Source organism: Hypanus sabinus, chromosome 10 (assembly GCF_030144855.1).
Source record: "Hypanus sabinus isolate sHypSab1 chromosome 10, sHypSab1.hap1, whole genome shotgun sequence".
Lineage (NCBI taxonomy): Eukaryota > Metazoa > Chordata > Chondrichthyes > Myliobatiformes > Dasyatidae > Hypanus > Hypanus sabinus.
In genome coordinates this window covers 49,090,802-49,101,540 of record NC_082715.1, presented here as the reverse complement: position 1 = coordinate 49,101,540, position 10,739 = coordinate 49,090,802, and the positions used below count along the sequence as shown (strand labels likewise).

General features: G+C 35.8%; 1 protein-coding gene across 11 annotated transcripts in view; it reads right to left on the bottom strand.

Moving 5' to 3' along the window:
- Nucleotides 1-3,911: 3,911 nt before the first annotated feature.
- LOC132400639 (kelch-like protein 29) overlaps nt 3,912-10,739 on the bottom strand; it is a 436,778-nt gene continuing 429,950 nt past the window's right edge. For all 11 annotated transcript variants that reach the window (XM_059981820.1, XM_059981810.1, XM_059981815.1 and 8 more), the window contains one exon: nt 3,912-9,603. In XM_059981820.1, the coding sequence (XP_059837803.1) occupies nt 9,420-9,603 (184 nt within the window). In that variant the 3' untranslated portion in view covers nt 3,912-9,419. The remainder of the gene's footprint in view (nt 9,604-10,739) is intronic.

The window sequence follows — 10,739 nt, the reverse complement described above, 5'->3', positions numbered from 1 at the left end:
TGCAAGAACTGCCACCTGAGCCACAACATGGACAAGACAAATGAAATGATTGTGGACTTCAGCAAGGAACAAGTTGACCGCTCTACATTGCACATTAATGGCTCTGCTGTGGAGAGTGAAGAGCACAAAGTTCCTTGGTGTGGACATAATGAATGATCTAACCTGAACCCACAATACTTCCCCACTAGTCAAGAAGGTATAGTTAGAGGTGTGCAAGGCTCCCTGCTCCCATTTAAACAATTTTCTGTAGGAGCACCATTGAGAGTGTCCTGTCTGGCTGCATCATTGTGTGATATGGAGGCTGCAAGTTATCAGACCACAAGACCCTACAGAGGATAGTTAAGACCGCCAAGAGGACCACCTGAGTCTCCCACCCCTAATTTGTGTAATTTACTGGAATCATTGCAGATGGGTTCAAAACATTGGGCCCCACCACCCATCCCATGATCACTACTGTCAGGAAGGATGTACAGAAGCATCAGGACTAGGACTGCCAGAGGTTAACAGCTTCTTCCCTCTGGCTGCAAGACTAATGAATGCACTGCCACCACCAAGGTCTCATCACGAGGTCAACGTGCTGTTATCTGTGCTGCATGCATTTTGAGTGCGCCATGGTCAAGAGGAATGTTGTATTTGAACAGTTTGATGACAAACTTGAACTTGAAAAGTAGATAAGCTATTGACGTATCTAAACTTCAGTGAGAACATTGAGTCATCCAGATGAGGTTCTGGGTCATGGAGTATAAGAGATTGTTCTGTTTGCTCCCTAGACTGAGTGAGCTATGGATCATGTCCCATAGCTGGTGTGGTCTAGCTGGAACTATTGATTTCTGTTCCATTTGCTTCCTGGATATGCTTGAATTTATGCCTGTTTACTTGGATGGAATCCAGAAAATATCAGAAAGTAAATCCAGCTGGGAGCAAAGGAATTGAAGGTGGTCAGGGGAGACCGAAAATATTGACTGTGGAAGCTGCATTCTGGTGGATTTATTGCTGTGGTTAGGCAGCTGAGATTAGTTGAGAAATTTTGCAAGGATAGAGCCAGAAGTAATGGAGAAATATAATAAATGGTGAAGGAAATGAATAAGCTACCCAAATCAAATTGAAGAAAGGCTGAATGAGTTTCGAACACAGAACCAGTCTCCAATCCCTTGCATGGGGTTAGGCAGAGTAAAGATGAACAAAAACTGAACAACAAAGATTCAGCGAACTTCAGATCTGTCAAAGGGAGTTTGACCTAAAATGTTAGCTCAGTTTCACTTTTGCTATGGCCTGAACTACTGAATGTTTCCAGCATTTTCTGGTTTTGTTTCAGATTTTAAGGATGTGCAATTCTTTAGATTTTTCAAGACAAAAGACAAAGTCTTCTTTCACAGGAAAGAAAGAGCAGATAATTTTGCTTAAGCCATGTCACCATGCTATTTGCTTAGCATACCTATGTTGATGAGAGAAAATCCCTACAGCTTGTGGGACAAAAATGCATTTGAAGTATTATGAGAATAACTGCTCCAAAGGAAGGTGCTTTATCATCTCTCATTTTGTATATAATAGACTGCTACTTTTATAACATTGTCTTGAAGGTTGGAACACATGTTTATTGATGATTAGGGAAAGAGATTTCTTGTCAAAATACAGATTTTGTTTTAGCATCTGTACTTGGTCACAGGATAGGAATGCTTCAAGTAGACTCATAAATATAGACTTGCATTTGGTATTTTATTGTTACACCCAGTAGATAGGTTTTTACTAGATTGCTTATAGTGACTGTAAATATAATTGCTCTGATACAAACAAATTGTAATTTCATGACATCTAAAGCATGGATATAAATTGCCTGGACTCATTTGGTTCTTAAATGGATAGGATGATCGATAATTTGTTCTGTCAGCATAGTGACATGTTTAGTTTTGAAATTTTAAAACAAAAATAGCAATTTTTCATTCCAGGAAACACTCAACAGGTCTGGTTGCATGTGTGGAAAGGTTAACCATTCATGTTTTGGCTCAGAGCTGTTCATCTGCATTTGGAAAGAGAAAATATTAGTCTTCAGCAGAAGTCAGTAGAGAATAGAATACAGTAATAGTTCTGATAGAATGAGGCCAAATGAATTAATATAACAGTTAGTGGCATGTTAAGCTGCTTACTCTGTTACGTGTTGTTGATAAGTCTGTGTAATATGCTTAACACACAGGAAAAAGAACCAGACCAAAATGATGACAGGCTGAACTGGTAAGTTCCTCAAGCAGATAGAAAGACCAAGTTACCTGAAGTTGAAGAATTCAATATTGAGTGTTGAAGGCTGCATATACCCAAGTGTTGTTTCTTATGATTGTATCTGGCATCATTGTAACAGAATAGAAAGTCAGAGACAGACTGACTGGAGTGGGATGGGTGGGGGAATTGAAATGAGAACTAAAATGGTCTCATTTGACAAATAAATTCAAATTGCTATGTTTCACTAGTAAATATATCTTCAACACTAACATAATTCATGGAAATGTTCTTCCTATTGCCTTGTATAGTGATTGCCTGGGCAGCTGAGTGCTGAACAATTTTATCTAAACATTTTTTCTCAAACTTAAATTTCTCCATTGTTTCATCTCATTCTGTCTCTAATCCTGTCTGGTCCTGTAACTGCCTGAGAGCACATGATTACTTAAATATTGACATTTATTTTTCCTTGCTGGTGTCTTCTCCTCCTCCTGTTGCTGTTCAAGGAGGTTAAGGATTTTTCCCCTCCATTCTGTTTAAGTGGGTTTAAGTGGCAACTATTGAAGCCATTGTGGCAATACATTTTGTTTTAGAGATGAGGCAGTATGTAGCCAGGGTTTCTGCGTCCCTCTAGCACGTAGATTTGGGTATCTTATCACCACACCAAATGCTGCTCCTCCATTTGGAGCAGTTATAGGCCAGAGATTCTTAGGAGTCAGTGACAGTGTTTCATCTTTTTTCAAGGTTTGGGCTAGATCAGAGCTGGCTGGGATGCATACTAGAACTTCACACCTTAAACTTTCTGTCTCCACTTTGCTCAATTCATTTAAGATGTGCCAAAAGCTTTTTATGATGTTATCTACCTGTGACACCACTTTCAATTAATTATGGGTCTGTATTCCCAGACCCCTTTGTTCAACTTAATGGTTTCCAACATTTTCTCCTGTCTGATGTTAGGCCTATAGTTTTTCTTTCTCTCTTCCTCTTTTTTTGACCAGAGCAGATTCAGTTGTGGCTTTCCAATCCTCTGAATTGTTCAGGGAATTTTGGAAGTCTCAACCAGTACATCTCCACTGCTACCTCTTCAGAAATTCACTAGGATGCAGGCTATCAGGACAAAAATACATTCAGTCCCATTGGTTTGCCTGGCACTTTGCTAATGCCTCTCCTCTCCTTTTTCACTTTTGATGTTCTACTATTATTGTGGTGCTTTTTGTGTTCTTCGCTATGAAGCAGATATTAAAAAAACTCCTTTAAAGTCTCTGCTACTTCTTATTTCTTTTTGTCTTATGTTGTTTGATGTAATAGGCTTAAGAAATGAACCTGACTTTTGGAGATTCCAATGCATAGGATCAACAAAAGCTACAGAGGGTTTCATTCTCAACCATCTCCACCATGGGCACCAACTAGCCTCCGCAGCATTGAGGGTGTCTTCAAAAGGTGTACCTCAAGAAGGTGGCATCCATTATTAAAGTCCCTCAGCTTCCAAGACACACCCTCTTCTCATTATTACCATCAGGGAGGAAGTACAGGAGCCTGAAGACACACACTGAACATTTTAGGAGCGACTCCTTCCCCTCTGTCATTAGATTTCTGAATAGACCATTAACCATGAACACTACCTCAATATTTTGCTTTTTTTGCACTATTTTATTATTTATATATTTCTTATTGTAACTTACAGTAATTGTTTTATGTATTGTGATATTGATGCCACAAAACTACAAATTGCACAATATGTCAGTGAAAATAAATATGATTTTGATATTCTTTATTTCAGTGTTTCATCACTTCAGCTAAATTTATGTCCTTTTATCTTGATTTCATCAGTTACTTTTTTTTCCTTTTCTAGACCTACTCTAGAATTATTTGTGGATGGAAATACATTTTCAAAATTTATCAGTGAAACTAAATTGGAAAGAAAATTTTTAAAAAAAGGAAGTTTGTGATATAGTTCCCAAATGAATTTAAATGCACTGTAGATCAGTGTAGAATGGTGCAATTTGGTAGTAGGTAGAAAATTGTACACTTTTTACAATGTAAAAGACCAAAGGGAATCTGGAACATAGATTTGGAAACCATTAAAACTAACAACATAGATTAACAGATTGTTTTGAAAGAAACTAAAAGCAATGGGGTCCACTTCCAAAGGAACAAAACTGAAAAACAGTTGAATTATTTAAAATAAAACATAATGCTGCAAGTGCTCACCAGGTAATACCTATGAGGGAAAAAACCCATTAAACCTTCATCTTAAGTTATTTCAAATTTATACATAATATCCATATTTTAAAATAGCTAAGATCCATGAAATAAGAGACAGAACAATTTCTAAATTTTAGGGGGAAAATGGCTATGGAGTAACCCAGGAAAAGTCTTTAAAATTACTCCGAAGTCTGACAGAAGGGGTCTGTAAGGTATGAAAACTCTGTCCATAGCCGATTGGAATGTGGAACGTATTACCAAATGAGTCAACTGAGTCAAATCACAGAGTGCTTTAAGGAGAAGGTTATGAGGGGGAGAGGATCAGTAGGAACGACTGCTATCATGAAGTGAGGTAAAATGTAAAGAAACTCAAGTAGAACTTGTGTATCAACACTAGAAGTAACAGTCCCAAAGTATGTTTCTGCATTAACAGAAAATTTTATAGAAAGTATATAACACAATATCTAAATGAATATTTCACTTTATTGCATACAAAAATGAAGTATATGGTATAATTTAATAGTCATTTCTACTTACACTAAATGCAAAAAAATCTTTTCTACAGACTTATTGAAAACATTCTAGTTACGTTTTACTGCAATTGAGAAATGAAACATCTCTGATGCACTGTTACTTTCTTCACTGCATTATTGTGCTTTTTCACTGCAAATGATAAATATACTTTGAAGGTCAAACAAATAACATTTCTCTTTTAACTGTCCATTTCTGTTTGATTCCTTCAGAATGGGGAACTTTTTGTATTGTTTCTAAAGAAATGACTAAATAACTATTTTGCTGCTTTAGTGCTGCACTTTAAGAAGGGGAGAGGTGGCAGAAACCTGAACTTGAAATTTATCCTGTAGTGCAGAACTAGATCACCTGAAGAGCATCAGTTTTAAGTATTTGTGGCTGACAATGACAGTAGGGTTGCAAAATCCCATTTCATCCTCCACACTGTGAAAAGAAAATTAGAGACTGCAATTGGAAGGCTAAGCATTCTACAGTAGTATAGGTTTTGTGATAATACAATTAAGGACTTTTTCAATTCTGTGTCATGAATCTGCTTAGCATTCACTTTAGTGCTTGAAATACTGTGGATCCTTAGCTATGTGATGTTCTGAGAGGCAATAAAATGCTGATTTTGAAAGGGGGGGTTCATTTCCATGTGATCTTGCCACCAATGTTTGAGTCAAGGAAAACTTATATTTCATTAAAATTATGTGCAGTCCACTTTACTTCAGTACTAATACAATACCACCTTTGAGCTCAATGCCATTTTACTATATGTAGATGCAGATGCTAAGTAAAATACAGAATGGTTAGTTGTGGTATTTTCTCTTTGCTCTTTTATTTCAAATCAAGTGAGAGAGAATGTTCTTGGGGAACAAATCCTTTTCATCTTTGGTTGACATGTATCAAGAAATAACTTCAAGCCCCTTTATATTCCATAACAAATAATAGACTTCAGAAAATGTTTTACTGCATAACTATGTAATTCTTCCAATTTTGTATCTGCCATCCTGTCAATGTTCTCTTGAGTGAGTTGGTTAGTTTATTGCTGAATAAGATTTGTTAAGAATACATTTTCTTTTCTACCCAATGAATGGCATTTGGGAAGAATGCAAATAGTATTTATAGAAGAATATGCCAGGTAGGGCTGAATTCCTGTTTTTTAATTATGTGTACCATTCCATACCCCAGGGCTGAAGACTAAATTTGGAAAACTTCACTTTTGAAAACATTACTGTCACAAATGGTCAGTGCTCTGCATGGTTGGATCTTTCAACGTACGTGCCTGCACATCTAAAAGTAGGTTAAATTTTATTTCTTCCCAGAAACTACTAATAACCACCCAGAGAAGGTCTGCATGATGAATGTGAATGTTAATGTTAAGTGTCTCAGTGGAGTGTGAAGGTATAGTTGTTGATTGCATATCATTTTAAGAATCAAAGTAACTCCACCTAGGAAGTTCATTTATTATTTTCATTCTCTGTAAACTAAGGTAGCATATCAAAATATGCCAGACTTAAGCTACAATTTGGCATCTCTGAACATCAGCTGTTAAGTCCTATCTGCCAAAATTATTATTGCACCTTGTGGCTTAATTTAGATGAGCAGTAATGTTTAGCATGAGCATTTCCCCATGTACTGATTTTGCATACTCTCTCTCCTACAACCTCATTGAGCCCTGTCCTAGATGCACATGCAAATGAGCTTCAATGATTATTCCTCCAAAGGATTTTTAAGCAAGGTATTGGCAAAGATGCATGGATGCAAGGAACCATCAAAGTTAGCCTTTGACCTTTGAAATAAGTGAAATGCATTCCTTTCTACAAATCGAAAATTTATATAAAATTTGCTGCTGGGGTTTGATTACGAGATACAATTCAGGATTTTTCTCTGAATTGTTGTGTTTTAGGCGAATGGGAAGTGGGGAAAAGAGGAAATAAATCCATATACTTTATTTTCACTGCTTCATGAATACATAGTATCAATGGAACTAACATTTGTTCAAACATTGTATGACACTGGGATCTCTGGGCTGACCTTACTACCTTATCACCAGCTACTTTAACACAGTTCGCAAATATGCCAATAATATTTTGGTACTGGCAATCTCTCAACATGAGAAATTTTAAGAAATTTGGCATGGTCTGTTACTAAAGCTACACAAACTCGTGGTTTTGTAGCAATTTGATGAGTCTAGGATTGACTAGTTCTGGATGGATTTCGGAGTATCCTATTTTAAATAATGTAACATATACACTAGAGCTATGCTTTAAGAATGCGATATTTGTGAATTGAGAAGTTGGCAAACTTTGAGATAAACATTTTATTTGTGTGAGATTGTGCACTATGGAATAAAAGTGAAATACTGCATTCTGCACTATATTCAACACTTGGCGGATGTCAATAATTATATGATAACACAACTATGGAAGAGATGATTATTAACTGCCAGTAACTTGAATGAGAAACTTAAATTGAAGGTTTTACATTGCTTTACAGAACTATTTGCCTATACAAATGGAAAGGTTATACATGTTATGCATAAATGAAATGAGGGTTGTGACCAATTCTCCCAAGTTCTTCCAGAATGGATGAGTAAAAATGTTTGTTAAGTAGAATTTTAATAATGAGTTTCAATGGATACTTTAATTGATAATGCAAATTAAGAATGTACAAAATCTACAAAATACTTCCTTAATGTCAAAAGACCTCTATCTTAAATGCGAATGGACTTTCTGCATTACATTATCTGCCAGAAAACATCATTAATTTCAAGGATTTTATCTCATTATATGATGTGTGTTGTATGTTAAAATTTTGATTTATTTAATTTGCATATAGGTTGAGCTGGGAATACTTTAGATATGGCCCAAAGCAACATGGTTAAAAATATCCTAATAATTTATTAAATAAGATTACAATAGTCAGAAAATACTGTACATAAGTATATTTGGTCCATAGTTCTAGATACTCACTGCTAATGAAAAAATGTGGCTTTATTTTGAAGTTTACTTTGAACTGCTGTACATGGTATATTAATTACTCATAGGGTTGAAACTTAAGATACTACTTAATACGTGACCATATAGATAATTTCCTTATAGTACACATGGAAGAGCTGAAGCTGATATGTGTCATACTAAATTTATATAAGAAACCTAATCTGTATCACAGAGATGTACACGTTATGTAGCTATCCAAAATGCCACAAGTTAGTTTGACTTCCATCTTTAATAGCGTATATTACTCAGTTCTATTAGCTACTGTGCAATTGATGTTTTTGTTTAGTCCTATAACTTTCTATTAAAACCAGATATAAATTCTTCAACATTTCATGATCCGTCCTGACCTGAACTCCACTATTGCATGAAATGTAAGAAGTAATTGTGATCATTAAATTTTAATTTTAGTAGGGGTTTACTAGGATAAAATATCTTACCTTCCTAAAATAACTATTAGAATATTCTGTAATTTTTAGTAAAATAAATCTATAATGATCAGATACTTTTGTTTATTAGCTTAAAATGCATCATGTCAAAATAAGGGAAATATCTCCATCTGAATTGCACTATATTGGATGCTGTAAAAGTAATGGCAGAAACAAATACCAGATCAGTTCATATTTACCATAATGCTGGAACTTTGCTTTATATCATCTATGGTATGATATCATATATGGAAAAATCCAGCACAAATCAAAACATAAGACTTTGTAGGTACACCCTCTTGAAAACTAATAAATTTAGTCTTATGACTTCTGCTCAGTAACTACCTGAATGACAGTATCACACATCTCTAAAAGTTGTTTAAAATCACCACCAAGTGGCACCACTGATAATAAAACAAAGTGGATCTAAAATTCCTTCTTTCAAATATAGATTCTTTCCAAAATTTTTTTAAATTTTACTGCTTTTGCAGGTGAAGGGAATTGCCTCTTGATTTGCTTTTATTTTTCTAGATTTGGTTTGGAAACTGCATGACTTTCAGTGTAGCTTCTGCTTCTGTTCATTTCAGATACACCCGATGTACGGAACTATCCAAGCTCCCTTTTGGTCAGGTCCCTCTGTACGATGTAGTGCTTGAAATCTTCAGCACATTCTTAGGATTTCTTGTGCTCTGTGGGACTGCAATTTGCTTTTGGTGAGCTGTTTACATGCTGCTACTCTGGTACTGCAGTTGTTACACTCTACAAACCGATTTACCTTCTAAATGGCCATAACAATATAAAGGTAAACTGTTTGAAAGCAAAACAGATGATTGTTATAAAACAGGCATTCTTACCCGAATTGCCCAATATCTAAAACAGTGCCATGTCTTGTGACACTACTAGAAGTTATACTATAATACATCCATAGGGACTTTTACCCTATCTCACCTAATGGTGACTGTGGAATCTACGTTGAATGTAGATGGTAAAGAGCAACATATTCATTGTTTTAGTACACTGCTGCAGCAGGATAAAACAATTCAAGAACTGATATCATGTCACAGTGTTAACCACTTTGAATGTACTTTTTAATGACTACACACCCATGCCTGAACACTGGGCAAGGCATGTTTGGCAGGAGTGTCCAACCGTTAGTGCGGGGATCATATGTTTCCATATTTCCCAGTGCAGGTCCTTCACTGCTGACTATCCCTCCTGTAGCATAGATTTTCCCATCCAGGACCACGGCACTGTAATATAAATAATTATTATGAGTGAACTATTCAAGCAATCTTAAATATGCTAATTTTTAAGTTAATGGGTAAATTTAATTGCCATTTATACATGTGCTGCACACACAGCCTTAACATTTTATGCTGCTTTAACAAATCTTATTCTTCAACATTGTGGACACTAGAATAAATAGAAAAAGTCTTTCCGATTGGTTATCTGAAAATAACAAAATCGAGAACCAGCTGCTTGAACATGTGAAGAAATGAAAGCAATAAGTAATCTAGAGGTAAGAGTTCAAATCCAATTATCATAGCAAGGGAAGTTAAATGACTTTTAATCAAATGAATCTGTGATTAAATGCTAGTAACAGTGATGGTCACCATGTAACCAAGCAGCTGGATATAATAACTATTTTAGTATAGATTTTAGAAGACAAGAGACTGTAGATGCTGAAATCTGGAACAAAAAACACAATGCTGGTAGAACTCAGCAGGTCAGGCAGCATCTGTAGAAGCAAAAAGTGGAAGTCAACATTTTGGATTGAAACCATGCATCAGGACTTTGATCCTTCCCCAGACGCATTACAACATAGATAACTCCTAACTACAATCATTTATTTGCATCAAACCGTCCCCCAAAAAGGATAAAACTAGAGATGACCTAACACTAAACTTGGCATAGGATTCTGGCATGAATTAGGACATGATCTGGCCTTCTACTTGCCTTAGGGTTATGCTTTCATGAAGTGGGGTAATCCATGGGTTGTGGCTAGGTTGCAGTCCAGGCCACCCTCCATCAGTCTGATGGCATTCTAACTATCTCTGCTGACTGGAAACCAGAATGGTTGCAAAAATAACTTATAAATAAATTTACTTACATAAATATTTAACTGAGTCAGTTAGTTAAAAGCAAAGTTAAAAATGGAAGTTAAGGTTTTTTTTTTGGTGAAGTAACTGACTCTAGTAGGATTACTTTTGATATTAACAGAGTTGAGTAGTTAGACACACAATTTATCTGGCTCCTCAGCTCAATTAGTTACAGCACAAACTAACTTAAGTGAAGCTAGAGATTAAATGTTCTTTAAATGCTCATTGATAGTTTCTATTGAACTATTGGCCAGCCATTGGTGTCACCTGGCCCTATATTTTTCAAC